The 20,542-nt window shown below is 41.4% G+C and overlaps 2 protein-coding genes across 9 annotated transcripts in view; one reads left to right on the top strand and one right to left on the bottom strand.

Moving 5' to 3' along the window:
• The window catches only part of LOC106087391 (CYFIP-related Rac1 interactor B), a 153,575-nt gene extending 143,405 nt beyond the window's left edge, over nucleotides 1-10,170 (bottom strand). Inside the window, exons 1-2 of one of the 8 annotated variants that reach the window (XM_059360379.1) lie at nucleotides 10,099-10,170; nucleotides 3,361-3,865 (exon numbers count right to left, since the gene is read on the bottom strand). In XM_059360379.1, the coding sequence (XP_059216362.1) occupies nucleotides 3,361-3,543 (183 nt within the window). In that variant the 5' untranslated portion in view covers nucleotides 3,544-3,865; nucleotides 10,099-10,170. Of the gene's footprint in view, nucleotides 1-3,360; nucleotides 3,866-9,723 lie in introns of all 8 variants that reach the window. The other 7 variants (XM_059360377.1, XM_059360371.1, XM_059360364.1 and 4 more) reach the window with 7 other exon arrangements.
• Nucleotides 10,171-11,857: 1,687 nt separating this feature from the next.
• Nucleotides 11,858-13,662, top strand: LOC106087380 (ankyrin repeat and MYND domain-containing protein 2). The gene is made up of 2 exons (XM_013252405.2): nucleotides 11,858-12,171; nucleotides 12,294-13,662. The coding sequence occupies exons 1-2, from the start codon at nucleotides 11,956-11,958 to the stop codon at nucleotides 13,296-13,298; spliced, it is 1,221 nt and encodes a 406-aa protein (XP_013107859.1). The 5' UTR covers nucleotides 11,858-11,955; the 3' UTR covers nucleotides 13,299-13,662.
• Nucleotides 13,663-20,542: the final 6,880 nt, after the last annotated feature.

A 20,542-nucleotide genomic window follows, 5' to 3' on the forward strand; every position in this document is an offset into this window, starting at 1 on the left:
CCGATTTGAACCATACTTGGCACAGTTGTTGGATATCATAACAAAACACGTGACGCGAAACTCCATTCCAATCGGATAAGAATTGCGTCCTCTAGAGGCTCAAGAAGTCAAGACCCAAGATCGGTTTATATGACAGCTATATCAGGTTATAAACCGATTTGAACCATACTTGGCACAGTTGTTGGATATCATAACAAAACACGTCGTGCAAAATTTCATTCCAATCGGATAAGAATTGCGCACTCTAGAGGCTCAAGAAGTCAAGACCCAAGATCGGTTTATATGGCAGCTATATCAGGTTATGGACCGATTTGAACCATACTTGGCACAGTTGTTGGATATCATAACAAAACACGTCGTGCAAAATTTCATTCTGATCGGATAAGAATTGCGCACGCTAGAGGCTCAAGAAGTCAAGACCCAAGATCGGTTTATATGACAGCTATATCAGGTTATGGACCGATTTGAACTATACTTGGCACAGTTGTTGGATATCATAGCAAAACACGTCGTTCAAAATTTCATTCAAATCGGATAAGAATTGCGCACTCTAGAGGCTCAAGAAGTCAAGACCCAAGATCGGTTTATATGGCAGCTATATCAAAACATGGACCGATATGGCCCATTTACAATACCAACCGACCTACAGTAATAAGAAGTATTTGTGCAAAATTTCAAGCGGCTAGCTTTACTCCCTCGGAAGTTAGCGTGCTTTCGACAGACAGACGGACGGACGGACATGGCTAGATCGACATAAAATGTCACGACGATCAAGAATATATATACTTTATGGGGTCTCAGACGAATATTTCGACTAGTTACAAACAGAATGACGAAATTAGTATACCCCCCATCTTATGGTGGAGGGTATAAAAATCCATTTGTGTTTGTTTGTGTATTCCTTATGGACTCAGAAACGGCTGAACCGATTTTCTTGAAATTTTTTTGATATCTGAAGGGGTAAGGGGGAGTGTCCCCCCCTTACCCTAATTTTCAGAAACGCCAGATCTCAGAAATGGGTGGTGCGATTTAGGCCAAATTTTGTGTGCTCTCTTATAGTAACCCAAAAACAAAAATTTGGTATCCAAATTTCGGATGGGGTACCTAGGGGGGCCGCCCAACCCCAATACTTACCAAATATATATATAGACCAATCACGACAATATGGGACTCAAATGAAATGTATTTAAGATTAGAAAACGTATCTGATATCCAATTGTCCTACTAAGTGTTTGGGGGACCACCTCAACCCCCAAAACACCCCTAAATCGGACATATTTACCGACCATGGTAATATGGGACTCAAATGAAAGTTATTTGCGTGTAAAATACGAATCTGATATTCAAATGTGGGAACACGTTTCTGGGGGTCCACCCCTTTCCCAAAACAGAACTTATTTAATGACCATGGCAATATGGGGCTTAAATAAAAGGTATTTGAGTGTAGAATACGAATCTGATATCCAGATGTGCGACCAAGTATTTGGGGGGCCGCCCATCCCCGAGAACATCCAAAGAGGATAAATTTATGACTATAGCAATATTGGGCTCAAATGAAAGGCCTTTGGAACTAAAGCACGAATCTGGTATTAATATTGGGTAAAAGTGTCCTTGGGGCCACCCCACCCCCATAACACCACCCAAATAGGAAGTATTTGCTGACCATTGCAATATGAGGCTCAAATCAAAGGTTTTTGGAGTAGAACACTAATCTGATATATAGTTTCAAAGCCAAATCACTGAGTGGCCGCCTCATCCCCCAAACCGGTCATGTTTGCCGACTATGAAAAAATGGGGCTCAAATGAAAGGTATTTGGGAGAAGAAGAATGAAAGGTATTCGGGACGTCCCACCACCATAACAACCCCCAAATAGGACGTATTTTCTCACCGAGACAATTTGGGTCTTCAAGACAGTGGAGCTCTATATTCATAGTTTTTAGGACCTATACCCCAAACCGGAGGCTACCGTGGCACAGAGGTTAGCATGTCCGCCTATGACGCTGAAAGCCCGGGTTCGAATCCTGGCGAGACCATCAGAAAACATTTTCAGCTGTGGTTTTCCCCTCCTAATACTGGCAACATTTGTGAGGTACTATGCCATGTAAAACTTCTATTTGAGATTAGAAAACGAATTTGATATCCAATTTTGAGGCCAATGGCAATATGGGGTTCGAATAAATGATATATCGATACATGAGAAGGGAGCACGTTGCTGATATATTTTCAGGGCTTAGTGTTTGGGGGACCACCCCTCTACCCAAAAAAAAAAACCTAAATCGGGCATATTTACCGACCATGTCAATGTGGGGCTTAAATGAAAGGTATTTGGGGGCAAGAATTGATATCCACTTTCGGGACCAATTTTCCAGGGGTCTACCCCTTTCCCAAAATACCCCACAAACAGCAATTTTTTTACTGACCATTGCAATATTGGGCTCAAATAAAGGTATTTGGGAGTAGAATAGGAACTTGATATCCAAATGTAGGACCATGCATTTAGGGCATCACCCCTTCCTCAAAACATCCCCCAAAGGGTAAAAATTTTTTGACCATGCCAATATGTGACTCAAATGAAAGGTATTTGAGATTAGAAAACGAATTTGATAACCAATTTTGGGGCCATGTGTTTGGGGAACGCCTCATCCTGTAAACTCCGCTTGAACCAATGGCAATATGGGGTTTCAATAAATGGTATTTGAGAGAAGCAGCACGATGCTGTTATTTTTTCAGGGCCAAAAAACATCCCTATATTGGACATACATATTCACCGATCTTGGCAATGTGGGGCTCAAATGAAAGGTATTTGGGAGTAGGGCACGAAATTCATACCCACTTTCAGGACCATGTTTCTGGGGGTCCACACCACACCACTCCACCTTAACCCACCAACCACCACCCTGGGGCACTTTCCACTACCAAATTCCATGTGAGAATATCGGGCTCCAATAAGTCTTTAACATACAAACTTAGATGACCATAAACCCTCCGAGCGAATTCATAGACGAATAAAGACCTTATGGAATTCAGATGAAGGCATTTATATTGTTATACTGTCTCTTAAGCTATACACATACTATTTTCGTAGCATGATATTTTACTATATTATCAAAAGAAAATATTCAAAGGATAATTTTGTTACATATAAAGTAAAAGAATTCGCAGCGAAGCGAGCCCTGTCCAGCTAGTTTTCTATAAGAATGAGTGGTTTTTTTAGGAATATTGGCTTATTAATACCTATATTCAATAGCCACAATTTATTATTTGCCCTTCCAACTTTCTCATGTTGAGAGTATTTTGTTCTATAGTGTTATTAAAACACACATTAATATCAGTTTACAATACAATGTTAGATCACTCACCTTGTAGACTGTTATCTCTTCCAGCACAGCTTCTGATTCCTTTAGCACACGTTCCACCTCATCGTAAACTTCACGTTCGGTTTCCGTGGGTGCCGCATTCTCAAAATCCAAAAACACATCGTACGACTTGGCCGTGCAACAGTTTGAGTCATCACGTGCCAATAAACTCAATAATTTACCCATTTCAGATTATTTTTTGTATGAGTTATGTGAGTATGTGTGTGTGTTTTGTTTTGTTTTTGTACCTCTCTTTGCAGATAATTTTTTTTTACTTTGCTTTTGTTATTGCTTTTGTTGGCTTTGCACTTTTTCCAAAAAGAAATGATGTTTGGTGTGTCTTCACGTCGTTGTGTGAATGAATCTTTTTGTTGTTATTTTTGTTGTTGTTTGGCCTTTAACAATTTTCGTTTTATTTTGTTTTGTTTACTTTAGCGCTTTTGTTTATACTTCGAGAGCGTAGTTTTGTATTCGAATTTCCTTGTTCGACAAATAAATTCACAAAATTCTTAAATACATAAAATGAATATTTAATTAAATATTTCTTTGTTTAATAGTTTGGCTGCTGGCAAATACAATTCGCAAATTGATATTAAACAACGAGTATTGAAGCAACTAAAGTCAAATGTTATAAATTCAAATGGAAAACTATATTTGTTATAGATTACGAAAAATTCGATAGGCTTATCTTTAAAAAAAAAAAAAAACATTAAGGTCTAGAAAGGAGGATTTGTACCTAACAATTGGTCGTGTTGTTTATTTCGGTTGGAATGTATGAGTCTAAAGGTGATATTACACGATATGTATTCTCATATGGTTTTTTGAGTGTGGCAACACTGAAAGTGGTACAACACATCGTGAGATACATACAAAATATTGAATATGAAAAACGGATTTTGAAATATACATGCAATTTTTTCGATTAAGACGAACTCCAATTTCATCAATCATACATGTAGATAGGATAGGTTAGGTTGAAAAGAGGGTGAAGATAGTAATCCGTCCCATGTCAATATGGACATACACCCAAGCCAGTTATCGGCTTATTGTGCGCTCTAAAAACTATAAAGTAACCTCTAAAAAGAAAATTATAAGTTAGGAATTCCGTGCTACTTACAAAATCCTTATATGTTTTCACTACCACTCCCCTAAGTTGGTTCATGTATGGTAATGTGTCTCCACCTAAATGCCGGTTGTTGTTGTAGCAGTTTATTGTGTTCTATCCTTCGTCTGCTTGATTCTGTTGAATTTCAAGACCCAGGAACTCTGCGACTAAGATGGGGTGCGTCCACAGGAATCTAGGTCTCAGTCGAGTGGGTCTGGCCGGGCAGTTAAATAGGTGACGTGTATCGTGCGGTCCCTGGTTACAATCGGGACATACATCTTGCACGTCGGCATCAATCCTTGCTCTGTAAGGGTTGATGCGGCTGCATCTGCCTGAACGTAATTAAGCCAGAACTACTCTGGGGGAGGTCAATTTCTTCAGTTGCAATGGGAGGCCACCGTAGCGCAGAGGTTAGCATGTCCGCTGAACGCCTGGATTCAAATCCCGGCGAGACCATCAAAAAAAATTGTCAGCGGTGGTTTTCCCCTCCTAATGCTGGCAACATTTGTGAGATACTATGCCATGTAAAACTTCTCTCAAACTCTCTCTCTCGGACTCGGCTATAAAAAGGAGGCCCCTTATCATTGAGCTTAAAAATTAAATCGGACTGCACTCATTGATATGTGAGAAGTTTGCCCCTGTTCCTTAGTGGAATGTTTACATTTTGCAATGGTCGTTTTCCAAGGACTACACTCACTGCATCTGCTACCGTGTCTGCATGAATGTTGTCCACACGTGCTTAATATGCCGCTTGACCTAGAGGTTCTCTCTTGTAACGCTGAACCTCACGCTCTGGATCATGTAGATCTACCTTAAGGCTTCTGGGCGGCGGATATCTATCCACAAGATGATTATTTGGATGGTATCTGCGATAACAGCGCAAAAAGTATTGCCTAGACAGCATGTAGTTATGTCTTCGCACATGATCCACATGAGAACTGAGGAGACAGCCCGTCGCAGTTCGGAGAACGGCATTCTGACAGATCTAAATATTATTCAACTGCATGTCACAAAGTTGCCGAGACCACACACTGGCGCTGCATAACCTACCACACATCGGCCAATTGCTTTGTATGTGGTCAACAAGGTTTATTTGTCTGCACTCCAAGTACTGCCAGCAAGTGACTTGAGGACCTTGTTTCTACTTTTGACTTTATCGAAAATTGCTGTGGCATGTGGGGAGAATGTGTAAGAGCTGTCAAATTTGACGCCAAGTATTTTGGGACACTTGATGGTCAGAATCATTTCTCCATCGACCATCACAGTCAGCTCAGTATTTACCTCATGCGTATTTGTAGTGAACAATGTGACTGAAGATTTGGTGGCAGATATCTGCAAATTTCTTGCAGAGAAATATGAGGCAAGTTCGTTGAGGTAGACGTTCAACCTATCGCGCAGATGACAAAAATGGGTGGGGGGGGCCTGATGCCATGATTGTACAATCGTCCGCATGTGATACGATCTCTATGCCGTCTGGAGGGGGTGGAATGGAGGATAGGTAGAAGTTAAACAGTGCCGGAGATATCACCCCACATTGGAGATATCACCCCACTCCCTGTTTCACTATACGGTGCTTCGACTTCTTATGCATTAATTCCAGATATGACTAGCGACCACACAGATTATTTGCGACCCAGCGTTTCAGGCCTGGCTGGAGGGACGTGTAGGCGATGTCCTGAAGTCCAATGTGTCGTATGCCTTCGATAGGTCCACTGCCACGAGGGCGTACCATCACATGGCCTAGGCGGATTGAAGCCACGGCAAACGTGTGCGGTGATGGCACGCAAAGCTGTTGTTGCGCTATGCAGTCTTCCATATTCATGTTGATTCTCGGCGAATGAAAATTCTCCTACGAGGCTCGGGAGGAATAATGCCCCAAGCGTCTTTGCTACTGGTGAGAGAAGGTCTGTAGGACTCCCCCAAAATCGGGTCCTTTCCTGGCTTTAGTAACGGGTTCACTCTGCCCATTGGTGTAGATCATTGGGGATTGCAAAAGGGCCATATCGGTTCAGACTTAGATGTAGCTACCATATAAACCGATCTTCCGATTTGACTTCTTGAGTCCTTACAAGCCGCAATTTTTGTCCGATTTGGCAGAAATTTTGCAAGTAGTTTTCTATTTGGATTTCCAACAACTGTGCCAATTACGGTCTGAATCGGTCTATTACCTGATATAGCTCAAATATAAATCGATCTCCCGATTTGACTTCTTGAGCCCCTGGAAGTCGCAATCTTTGACCGATTTAGCTGAAAGCATGTAGTGTTTTGTTAAGATTTCTAGCAACTGTGCCGAGTACGGTCCAAATCGGTCTGTAACCTGATATAGCTCCCGTATAAACCAATCTCCCGATTTGATTTCTCGAACACTTACAATTCCGATTTGGCTGAAATTGTGCAAGCGAAGTTTTGTTATGACTTTCAACCATTATGCCAAGTATGATCCAAATCGGTCTATAACCGGATATAGCTCCCATATAAACCGATCTCCCGATTTGACTTCTTGAGCTCTTACAAGCCGCAATTTTTGTCCGATTTGGCTGACATTTTGCATGCGTTATTCTATTTTGACTTTCAACAAGTACGGTCCAAATCGGTCTCTCGATCGTCCTTGTTCGGTTCCTAGAAGCTTTAATTTCTGCTCGTTTGACATAAGTTTGGTATGTAGAATAAAATTATGCTCTTTAACTAAATTTATTTTGTATAAATTTTTAGCAGAATCCATGGATGTGGTCTCCCAAGATTCGGCCCGGCCGAACTTAGCACTCTTTTACTTGTCTTCGTTTATTTCTAATCTTTGCACCTAGCGCATTTAGAAAGAGTCGGAAAACACAACTTAAGTAGTTGTTATAGCAATGTGTTGTACACTGAGGTGGCAGCCCTTGCCGATGAAGGATCTCATCGGGTCAATCCGGTACGTACAACCGGCTTGCCATGGGATTAACTCAACTTTAGTATTGAATATATGTGGATGAAGTCCTTTATCGGCAACACACCAACAACAACAACATTAAGATCTGTCAAATTGCTGTTCTACGTACTTTGATGGGCCGTCTACTCAGTGCTCACGTGGATCACCTCCATCAGGAAACAAAGATCCTACCAGAATCACTATGGACCGCTCCAATTGAGTCGACCAGATTCAGGTGCTAGAACTGGAAACGGCAGCAGGGTCAGAATGATATTGGAATGAATAAACCGGTACTATGTTCGTTTTTCACTATTGAAAACACATGTTCCAGCCTTTACAGACATAGTTCCAGCCTTTGCAGCCAACGTGACTACAACACAAGTATGCCATAGTTTAATGGACGAATCTGTTCCCTAAGCCGCTTTAAAACCTGAACAGAACGCCTATGGTTTGAATGTCTCTAGTTGCCAAATTTCTAACGCAATGACAAATTATTTTCACGTCGGTATCGAACATTTGAAAATACCTGCTTTGAATGGATTGTCACACATACTCCAATTTTAACACTGTTATGTTTTTGAGAACACTTGAGGAACATGTTGAGAAATTAAAAAAAAAGTTTGGCAACCAATTCCTATTTACCGATTTCAACCCATGATGTAGTGAGAGCAAGAGAAAAGGTAACACAATGCGACAATCAACGAAAATATGCTACAAGGTTGCCGTACAAGAAGATGTTTCGATATGGAGCATGAAAACAACAACAACAGAAAACAAAAAAAAAAACTCAATTATAAAGCTCAATAGATTGGCAATTATGCACGCACACAACATGTACACATAAACAATCGCACATAAAAACCCCCCAAACCCCCAAATACGTAAATGGCATAATGAAGACTAGGGAGTGGCGTGAGCATTAAACCAACTACTGTTATAAATATTCAACATAGTAGGTATTTAATAAAGAATATTTTCCAGTAGAAGTGGGGGGTAAGAACGAAAGAGAAAACTCGACAGAAAAAAGAGGGCTAAAGAGAAAAATAAACATATTTAAACGAAAGTTAATTCGACAATAAGAACAAAGTAATAAAAAGCTGGTTGGGGCTACTGGATAATTCTCAATGAAAATATTGCAATATTTTCATTGCCGTTTGATAGGGATGTGGGGGGCTGATTTTCAAGAACGTTAACGACTCTTCACACGCCATGGGATTCTACTGAATATAAACAAACTTGAAATATCCATCCACTCTCTATATAAGCGTAGCAAGCAGTCTGTGTATGCAGGAAAGATTATTTTCCTTTCACTAATTTCCTCCCAAATCACATATGTATTTGCCTAAGTTTTCTACATTTGGCTGATATATTTTTCAATGGATTCGCTTTATCATGTTTAATCATTGTTATCTTATACTCATGGGTGTGCAAAAAAGGAAAAAAACCGAAACACTGCCTGCTTATCGAAAAGTACAAAAAAATAACAACAACAAATGACGATAACAAAAGAAAATTTATAACAAAAATGTTTTCGAACGAATAGTCTTCCATATTAAGAGTTTGTTGTGGGGGACTGACAACTGAGTATAAGGGGTTGAGGTTTTTTTTGTTGTTCAAAGTTGCCAGCAGAAAAATAATGTAAAATACCCACAGCCCAAAAGACAAAAATACACATAACTACTTAATGGATAAATCTATAAAAGATCTATCAACATTTTAATTTCCACCTCAACTTTCAAATACCATGCTTTATTCACTTTTGTCTTCCGGAATATCCAAATTACAATGTAATTGTTAATTCGTTTATGTTATGGAGTTTTATTCTGAACTAGTGGCAACACTGACGTTATTTTTCTCTCCATATGTTGATTTGTTCTTGTTGTAGTTACACACCGGATTCCTGTATGCAATTCACGTTGATAATGGGAAAATGTGTACGATGAAACATAACAACACACTCTGCAAACACACATGCACGCACAAACACACTATAGTAGAAAAGAAAAGCATTTGTGTATGTATGTAAACCCCCTCCCTAGATTATTTTTTCTTAGCAGGGGATTTGTTTTCACAAAATTCTCATTTTTAAAGCCGGTGTATGAAGAGGAGGAGGAGGATTAAAGGTTTATGTTTTTTTTATTTGTTCTATTCCCAAATAGTACAATTGTACAGCGGTATGTGTATATTTATTTACTTTTCCACTTTTATGCTTCTTTTTCATTTTATTTATCGCAATAAAGGAATTTTGCAATTTGCATATGCACCAGCAGCCAGAAAAAATAAGGAACAAAACATATTTTTTTTTATCACTCTGTCTTATATTTGTTGTTGTTTTTTTTTTTTTTCTTATCACCTTCTTGTATGAAAACTCACTGAACTTCTTCAACTTGTACACTGTCTGCACTTGCTCTTGATTTTCCTTACTTATGTTTGCAAAGCCTTGACAAGCTGCTTTCTTTTTTATGAAATTTGACCTCGAAATTATTTATCCTTTTGCACTGTGCATTACATACATATGTATAGAAACTTTCTTTGCTATTGTTTCGCGGCAATAGATATTTGTTTAATATTTTAATGCACTTGGTCAACTCCCGTTGGCAACACTATACGCTCGCTCGCTGTTAGTTTTAATTATTTTATTACTTTGGTCGTTATTTAATGGATTTTAATGCTGTATTAAAGCTTCTTTGTTTTGTAATTTAAGACTTTAACTCTTTTGGCTTATTACCGTAAATATTAATTTAAGATTTAAAGAACACTAGAGAACACAAGACCCCACGACCGTCCACGATGCCGTATTAAAGATAAATAAAGAAATAGAGATAATCTAGCGACATGCGTATAAAATTTCATGCATGGTTTACACACGGCAAAAGTATGACGCGACAAGTAGCTGGCAGCAGGGGTTACCAAGTAGCACCAATTGGCCAATAAGGATTTTTTTGAGAACAATTTCATTTAACTTGTACCTTAACTTAACTAATCAAGGAAAAATAATTAGAAAACGGCGAAAAACAAAATACCGAAAAATTTCGCCGCGGGAACAGGTTGGCCATTCATTATTTAAAGGCGCCAATAACTCGCCTTGTCATATCGAGCATCGTAGGCATTCAGTATTTGTGCAAGAGCCGGTGCCACCCGACCTCTCACGAGACTCTCCACTCGATACCGCTGATTGCCCGCGACTGCAGTTACAGCTACTGGAACATTCCACCATCCACAACCTGTGGACGCGCTCAATGGCTCGCAGCTAAGCTTCTCGTGACAACAATGAACACCACACAGATCGGACCTCAATGCTTCCGCTTGTGTGGTGCTCCCACATAGCTGCGGGTTATCTGCTGGAAATAGGAACGAGTTTAAAGTGCCTGTGCGGCCGGGAATAGTACAGGGAGCAGTCTGTATGACTCCTCTTAGTCGGCATGTATCCCTGGTTTCAGAATAGGTATTCCGTGTGGGCCCATAGCCTTTGATGGTTTTGACTTCGGTTGCAAATAGCAATGATCCATTTCGCATTGTCTCTCATTGGATCTGGCATTTAATTACATTGAAGACTATTTTTGCTTGTGTTTTTCGGTGGGTTGTTTGGAAATTTAATCGTCGACCACAGTTTATTGCCACCTGCACTTGTGTTGAATCTTCCGGTATGATGCGGGTTTGGTTCGTCAAGCTCATCGCTTTCAAGTTATACCCTGTAAGGTATTGCTATGAGCAGTGTACAGATTGGTAGCTCATTAGCTCCGATGGGATCTACCGAGCGCTTCTACGGATTGCAGATACTGGAATGCTACGTAGTAGGCGGGGGTAATTGCATTACGACACCTCTTTGGGGAGAAGTTTTTACATGGCGTAGCACCTCACAAATGTCGCCAGCATCAGGAGGGGATAGCCACTGCTCAACATTTTTTCTGATGTTCTTGCCAGGATTCGAACATTGAGGCGTTTGGCCATTGCTTTTGAAATCGCGGAAAATCAGCGGTATTGGGTGGATAGACTCAGTACAAGGCCGGGTGGCACCCGCTCTTCTTAAAATACTAAGTGCCCATGAGTATCGATGTGACATGGCGAGTTATTGACGTCTTTAAATAACCAATGACCATCACGTTCCCACGGCGATCGATAGCTCAACATACACAAAGAAATTTGAGGGCGTGTGTGTATACGTGTGCGGACATGAGCAGAGAAAATGTGAGAAAAAAGATAACAGCAAAGGTAATGCAACCTAAAATCTGACATCTTACTATCGTCAAACCTGGTCGGCTGTTAACAGCTGTTCGCGTGAGACCACATTTTTAAATTCGCCTTGGTATGGGTAAATAAAACACCCCAATTATTTGGTTTCGGTCGCCAATGCATAAAAATTCAGTTTTGTAGCTAGCAGTAACCCTGGAAAGTGCTACGCAAATCGACTTTGCGACTCCAAAATCGATTATTCGATTTTATTGAAGGCTAAATATCGATTTCGATTTATGGCATGAAAAGTCGATTAATGTAGTATTTATTTTGTGGTGCTGAGCTGAAGGAAAGGATTTTGTGAACAATTTTTGCAGTTTTTAAATAAAATTACACAAACAGAAGCAACTACATGAACTTGGATATGGCCGAGAACAGTAAAATTCAATTGGACGAGACGCAAAAGCAGATATTTGACAAAATTGCCAAAAATGATAAGGATGGCTTCAAGCAGCTGATTGCCCAGGTTAAAGGAGGTGTCAACTTTATAGATGAAAATGGAATGACACCGCTGCAACATGCTTGTTGCAAAGGCAACAAGGAGGCTGTGCAAATATTGCTGGATATGGTAAGTTCTGGAATGTTTGGTAACGCCAATGAAGTGCTGTTGATTTTGGGGTGCCTCCAATGTCTTCAGAGCCACGTGCTTGCTCTCGGATGATTTAATAATGGAATTTGCTTTTTTTCTAGGGAGCCGATATAGACTACAGTCAACATGGCGCCAATTATACACCTTTGCATTTTGCCGCTCTTTCCGGCAACACAGATATTTGTTCCATGCTACTCGATGCTGGCATCAATCCGAACACTTTGAACAGTGTCAATCGTACCGCCTCGCAAATGGCCGCTTTTGTAGGCAATCATTCTTGCGTGGAAGCCATAAATAATCATATTTCTAAAACACAGCTGGAGTACTACACAAAGCCGCAAGGTCTGCAGAAAGAGCCTCATCTGCCACCAGCAGTGCTCGATGTCTTCCATAAGTTTGTTATCGATACAAATTTGCATCCCGTCCGCATAGTTTTGAATCTACAGAACCTCGGTCTTCTCAAGAATTTGAACGGTTTGAAGAAAGCCCTTGAACTGATGTGTGAAAAGGAAATGAAAAAGTCCTGCGACATTAATGAGCTGATGGCTTTCAAATACCACTATTTGGGTTGGATAATTTCAGAGCTTTTGCGTTGTGAGGAACAATGCAAAGCTCAGCGTAAGGACAAGCCATCGGCAACGGCCGAAGAACCCAACAAACATGATTTCGTGGAAATGTTCATAAAGCGAGTGCTGAAGGAGAACAAATTGGGACAACTCGACTATGTTGAGTTCACAATACGCGATTGTGTTCGAGAATTCCCCTTCCGGGAGTGTACCATCTTCCGCCAGGTGGTATCCCAATTGGCTGCCAAGGATGCAGCACCTGCACTGTCAATACTACGAGCTGCCATCAATGGCCAACGTGGCTTCGCCGACGAAACTTCCTATTGCAGTTCCTGCGGCAATGAAAAGCCCGACAAGAAGTGTTCCAAATGCAAAGCAGTGCAATATTGCGATCGTGAATGTCAACGTCTGCACTGGTTCATGCACAAAAAGACATGCAACCGGCCCATATCCACCACAATTGCAAATGCAGCAACCCCAAAGGGCCCCATCGATGCGTCCGAGCTGCGCGAGGAATTGGCCCGCATGTCTGCCAGCTAAGTGGCAGGCGTTAGTCTACATATATCCTAACGGGGAAATTTGTGAAGAATGCAGTGTGTGCGGGGGGACAAATTGTGTAATTTGATGTGTGCATTTTTTGACATCGTAGTTTTCTTTTCCATTTTTGGCATATATATTACTGATTTTTATATATTCCAACTGCTGAAATTTGTTTCATTATCCCAGCTGAAGTTTTGGGTTCTGGCTCCTATCGTCCCTCATTTTTAGTAGTTATAGTTCGATTGCGCCAATAATTTTATAAGTGTATTATTGTATTCGCTCAAGCGGTGCATAATGAATGCAGAAGATTCCCTTTTTTTAATAAAACAAAAAACGGACCATGTTTTTTGAATATAAATCCATACGGCTGTTGGCAATACTTGGTTGTAACAGTGGGCAAATGATGGAGTCCATTGGAATTTATCAATTAAAAGGAGAGGTAAGAAATACATTTTCTTTCTTTAATTTTTAACATTATAGATGAGATTTTATATAGGAGTAAAGAAAATGTAAATTGAAATTCTCTTATTGAGACTGGTTTATATCTTGAATATTATGAATGAATTAAATTTCTTTTTGAAATCTCAATAGATTCCAAACACTTGAATCGAACAGCACTCATTGATATATGAGTAGATTGCCCCTAATCCCTAATGGTATGTCCAGGAACAAGTTTGCATTTTTGATTTTTCCGTAAACACAAAGTTTGACAAATGAAAATCAAATTTGGACCACATTTTCCGTGAAAATCATATTTTAACGTGAAAGTTGGAGCCCTAATATAATACTCTGGTGGACATCAAGATCCCCACTCTCCCGGTGAATTGGCTTGGTACGATGCTTAAAGGGAGAAATAATAATGCGATTCCAACATAAGACTCAATTAGGTAGATAGAAATGAAATGGGAGAGAAGAGAAGAGCCGGCATAGAGAACGAAAAAAAAGGTTGTTGTTGTTGTAGCCAAATTTTCATGTGGAGGTGGCGATCCTTGTCCAACTCCTGTAGGTGAGCAAGCTCGTTCCGGTTCAGAGAACCGATCGTCGCGAGAACAGGATGGCCATTGGTTATTAAAAGGCGCCAATAACTCTCCTTTGTAATATCGAGCATAATGGGCATTCAGTATCTGTGCAAGAGCCGGTGCCGCCCGGCCTCTCACTGAGACTCTCCACTCGATACAGCTGATTGTCAGCGACTGCCGTTGCAGCCACGGTAGCTCACAGCTAAGCTTCTCGTGACAGCAATGACATTGCAGTGACCAGTCAGGACTACCACCAATAATCCAAGGTTACGCTTCCCCAGTTCGAGAATAATCGACGTCCGTGTTTCGGAGGACCTCGGCCACAGCCCACGCCGAGTCAGCGCATTCATCATAGTAGGAGTCCACCCTCCCAAACAGCCAAAACAGAGGGGGTCACCATCACCAGAGTAGTTCTGGCTCAATTACATTCCGGCAAATGCAAGCGCCTCAACTCTTGCAGAGCAAGAGTTGCAAGATGTGAGTCCCGATTGTGACCAGGGACCACACGATACACGTCACCTGTTTAACTGCCCAGCCAGATCCAGATCCCTCTGGATGCACCCTATCTTTGTCGCAGAGTTCCTGGATCTTGACACTCAACAGAATCAAGCAGACGATAGATAGAACACAACAAACTGCCACAACAACAACGACCATCACCGTCGCACTCCCAATGTCAATTTGTGACACAAACCTGGACAGTTGGTCAGCCGCTTCGTTTTCCGCCATCCCTTGGTGGCCTAGAACCCAGCACAATCGGACAGCAGACCCCAAACGTTCGCGACGCTCTTTACATCACCCGACAAGCGTCGACCTCACGTGAACTGCAAGCAGGGCCTTCAGCGCATAAATCTTGACAGTATGAGAGGGCCCCAGCTCCTCACTGAGGATTACATCCAAGGCTCTGAGGATTGCAAAAACCTCCGTTTGAAAGACACTACACTTATCTATATGACCCGGTGCCACCATGCCTCCAGCTTGGACCCATCCGTGTAGATGCAGCGACCCAAGAGTGTTGAGACCCCTAGACCAAAGCTATCTTTCCCGGGAAGATAACCTCTCTATCGTCATCGAAGAAAGAACCGCCCGGCACATAGACCGTCCAGTCACGAATGTCACGTAGTAGTCCCTCGCCAGCAGCTTACCGCAGAACAAGCAAATGCCCAAATGCCAAAAATCCACGGAGCGCCAGGTCCCTGACTACCCCATTCTGAGGGGTCCCTGTCTCCTTTAGTCTGAGCCAGTCTAACTCCCTCAATCTGAGGGGTCCCTGACTCCTTCAATCTGAGCAATGCCTGACTCCCTCACGGATCCCTGACTGCCTCAATCTGAGGGGTCCCTGACTTCCTTGGTCTGAGGGCAGCATTCAACGTGGCGCACTCCGTGCACAAGTGCAAAGGTTTCAGATGAAGTATCGCATTCGGCGCTGCTTTCGGAACACTCCTCTCCGCATCCAATATCAGAACTGCCGCAATACCCTGTACCTTCTCTATCATACCGCAAAGATACACACTCTCGTGAACCCGGTACCACACCATAGATGATGATCAGCCAAACCACAGTAGTGTACATCCAATGGACCGTACTTGGTCTAAGTCCCAACTACTGCCTACCGAGTTGCGACATGAATAGAGCGCATTTAGCCCCCGTGTGACTCTCTCCTTAACGTTTGTTCTCTAGTTTAATTTCTGGTCAAGAATAACACCCAGGTATTTAGGCTCCTGAGAGAGCGGCAGCTCCACTCAAAGGACCGGCTCCTAAACTCGCCATAGCTCCTACTTCTCGTGAACAAAACCAGCTGTTTTCCTGGGATTTATACCGGAACGGGCTGAAACTTTGAGCTCTAATCAGTGTGCTGTTCTTCGTTATCACAAGAACCTAAGTTGGGAGCTACCGGGCGCGTGCACAAGTTGGGAATAGTGGACTGCTCCATACGGAGTAGCTATTGCAGTCGTGGATAATCAGCGGTATCGAGCGGAGAGTCTCAGTCATGTTACACAGGCTCTTCGTACGATAAGGCGAAATATTGTCGCCTTTAAATAAACAAGGGCTATGTTCCCGCGGCCGTATAGACCGGAACTAGTTTACTCACCTATAACAGTGTGACGTGCAAATGTGGCTACAACAACAATCAACGGTATCTATTGGAGAGTCCGGCAGTCACCGAAGTGCCATATGACAAGGAGAGTTATTGGTTCCTATGAATAACCAATGGCCATAACGTTACGTAGGGTGATCGGCAAGGTACAGGAACTGAATGCGCTCTACTGCTGGATCGGTGGACTATATGTTTACGCCGGTTCCGTGAGAGTCGCTGAAAGCTATGCTTGATCTTATGTCTGCACCTTTATGTTGGATTTACAATGGAGTCCTTCCTTGTGGACGGGTTACTGCATACCTTTTACCGGAAAGAGATGTATTTTCCGCCCTTCCAAGGACCTTCTGTATAAAATGATGGTTTCAATGGAGTTTATTGAAATCATATAGGCTTATAGACGAATGTAACGTCTTTAAGCCTTTGTATTGCCTTTGCGTCTTTCTAACGGCCTTTGCAATCCTGTTGGCAAAAGCGATGATGGCAATGCAGTGGAGGTGGAGGAGGATCAGGCGGCGCTAAACAGCCAAGCGGAATGCAATCAGGCTCTGCTAGGTTCCCGGTCAACAAGAAGTGGCAAGGAAACGAACTGGCCTACGATCTAGCCAGCAATGGATGGCTAGATGGATGATTTTGTTGAGTGTCCAGGAACTTTGCGACTAAGATGGGGTGCGTCCAGAGGGATCTCGGTCTGGCTTGGCAGTTAAACAGGTGACGTGTGTCGTGTGGTTCCTGGCCACAATCGGGACGTACATCTTGCACGTCTGCATCAATCCTCGCTCTGTAGGAATTGAGGCGGCTGCATCTGCCAGAACGTAATAGAGCCAGAATTACTCTGGTTTGCTGACGGAGGTCAACTTCTTCAGGTGCAACTGGAGGCGGTCGTTCTCCAAGGATGACATTCGCATGGTAGCTATTTACCGCATCTGCTGTCGTTGTAGCACTGAGGCGGCAGCCCTTGCCGATAAAGGAATTCATCGAGTCAATCCGGTACGTACAACCGGCTGCCATGAGATTGATGGATGGCTAATAAGCACCCTTTGTGAACCTTCCCTGTGTCATCTTCCCTAGTGAGATAAACGTTTTCTACGGTCTACCTAAGGTCTTCTAGTGAGTTGAAGTTAATAACACCAAATTTTAACCATTTGTCCGATGATGAGAAACTTTGTATGGGAAATTCCTTCAAATATCAATTTTTATACCCCCCAACATAGGATGGGGGTATGATAGGCTAGGTTAGGTTGAAAAAGGGTGCGGATGGGGGTATACTAACTTCGTCATTCCGTTTCTAACACATAGAAATATTAGACCCCATTAATCGATCGAGTCTTGTCAGATTTGGCACAACGACTTCTTCTATGACCTTTAATATACGCGCCAAATAAAGTCTGAATCCGTCGATAACCTGACATAGCTCCCACATATATCGATCTCTCGATTATACTTCTTGAGCCTCTAGGGGGCGCAATTCTTATCCGATTTGGCTGAAATTTTGCACAATGACTTTTGCTATGGTCTCCAACATCCGACCCGAATCGGTTCAAAGTCTGATATACATAGCTCCAAAAGTATAGCAGTTCTTATCCATTATCCTTTAATTGCTTATAAAGGGGTACTGGACAACGTTGATAAAAGCGACTCACTGTGGAGGGTATATTAGATTCGACGTTATACATATAATAAATATATTTTACCCATGAACAGGACCCTAAGGAACAGGGGCAAACTTCTCACATATCAATGAGTTCAGTCCGATTCAAGTTTAAGCTCAATAATAAGGGGTCTCCTTTTTATAGCCGAGTTCGAACGGAGTGCCGCAGTGCGACACCTCTTTGGAGAGAAGTTTTACATATCCATATGTTCATGATAATTAGCTACATCGGTAGTTTTTGCGGCTTTTTGTTGCGTGCTCTGAAAAAATTAACAAAATAAAATAAAGAATTTAGACATGCTATGCCATCTATATGTGAAATTATTAATACTTGATGAATAACGTCTTCATAACTGTATCTAAGACATAAACCGCATATGGTAGCCATAGTAAAAACCGCATATAGAGGTCAGTGGTTTACAGTTTGCCAACAGGGCTACGTTTCATGATGCTCCAACCATTTCGTTGTTTTTGTTATTAAATTTTTAAACAATTATTTGCCAAATATGTCTTATTCTTCTGGGACTCAAAAACGACTGAACACATTTTCATAAACGTTTCTCGGTGGAAATAGGGTATTTCATTTTTATACCCACCACCATAGGATGGGGGTATACTAATCTAGTCGTTCCGTTTGTAACACATATATTATGGATCGTCTCGACCTTCTGATTCGATCCAGTCCGTCCGTCCGCCTGTTGAAATCACGATAGCGGTCGAACACGTAGAGCTAGCCGCTTGAAATTTTACATACATATTTTATATTTATGTAGGTCATTGGGAATTGCAAATGGGTCATTTCGGTTCAGATTTGGATAAAGCTCCCGTATAAACCGATCTCCCGATTTGACTTCTCGAGCCGCTGGAAGCTGCAATTTTTATCCGATTTGACAGAAATTTTGCATGTAATGTTTTATTATGACTTCTAACAACTCTGCCAAATACGGTTCAAATCGGTCAAGAACATGATATAGCTCCCATATAAACCGATCTCCCGATTGGACTTCCTGAGCCAATGGAAGCCTCAATTTTCATCCGATTTGGCTGAAATTTTGTATGTGGTGTTCAGTTGTGACTTCCAACAACTGTGCCAAATACGGTTCAAATCGGTCAAGATCATGATATAGCTCCCATATAAACCGATCTCCCGATTTGATATCTTGAGCGCCTGGAAGCTTTAATTTTCATCCGATTTGGCTGAAATTTTGTACATGGTGTTCAATTGTGACTCTCAACAACTGTGCCAAGTATGGTTCAAAACGGTCTATAACCTGATATAGCTCCCATATAAACCGATCTCCCGATTTGACTTCCTGAGCCCATGGAAGCCACAATTTTCATCCGATTTGGCTGAAATTTTGCAGTTTAAAATTTTTTTGGGGATAATGTTCATAATGGTCAATGCATAAAATTGATAATAAAATCATTTTCAATATTATCAACAACGCCTGTATATGAAAATGACGCCGCGCGACAAAAAATCATTCCCGCACGTTGTCAATATTTTCAACAACGCCTGTTTATAAAAATGACACCATGAGTTCATGATTTCGCAAAGTCTTCGAACTCGAACTTAAACCTAACAGTATAGAGAGAGAGAGGGAGAGAGGGGAGAGAGGGAGAGAGAGAGAGAGAAAGGGAGAGAGAGAGAAAGGAAGGGAGAGAGAGAGAGAGCAGAAAGCGATCATCTCAAGTGTTGCTCTCTTACAATGACCAAAATCGTGGTCATAATAATAACTCTCAAATATTCTGTCATCGCTTTCAACAAGCTAAGGTGTTGTCAAACGCAAAAGGAACAGCTGAATTTAAATAAAAATCCAATTTAGACCAAATTAGTAAAATAAAGCTTCATTCGTTTTAATACCAATGAAGATCACTTTATGACATTTGGAATACACAAAGTGTGTTCAAGAGAATGGTGATACTGTTGCCATTATTAAAAACAGCTCATCTAAAAACTGGAACAAATTTCGCCAAACTAATTATTCATTCATTCATTCGACGGCAGTTATATATAATCAGTGGCTAATTTAATTTTTTCATAAAAAATATTTTGTTTTTCTAAACAAAAAAAAAAACGCCATAATTTACTTGAGCGCCAAAGATGAACAAGATTGAAGAAGCGATCGCATTTAATTAAAGCATGTCTAAATAAAATATGCAAATATTTTTGTTTTTTTAACGACTTTTACTTTATTTCACACCATCTTCACCAAGTATGTCACCCCAAGTGACTACCGATTTCAAGAAGCGAGACAAGCGACAAACAGAAGTTAAAGCTAAACTTAAAGCCTGAAGAGCAAACATAAGCAGTGATGAAAAATACCACACTACTACTAGCGGTGTTGAATGCTGCTGCTGCTGCTTCTGGTGGATTGACCTCTAATGAATGAAGAAAATCTCGATAGCCAGGGCTTAGAAATGTATAAATTGTCCATCACTTGAGACTAATTTCACTAAAAGCATTTTTGTGGTCTCA

Source organism: Stomoxys calcitrans, chromosome 1, assembly GCF_963082655.1.
Source record: "Stomoxys calcitrans chromosome 1, idStoCalc2.1, whole genome shotgun sequence".
In the NCBI taxonomy this organism is placed as follows: Eukaryota; Metazoa; Arthropoda; class Insecta; order Diptera; family Muscidae; genus Stomoxys; species Stomoxys calcitrans.

Excerpts from the sequence above, each read along its gene's own strand:
- LOC106087380 (XM_013252405.2), top strand. The coding sequence starts at position 11,956 with ATGAACTTGGATATGGCCGAGAACAGTAAAATTCAATTGGACGAGACG. Across the intron at positions 12,172-12,293 it reads TGCAAATATTGCTGGATATG|GGAGCCGATATAGACTACAG; the intron begins GTAAGTTCTGGA and ends CTTTTTTTCTAG.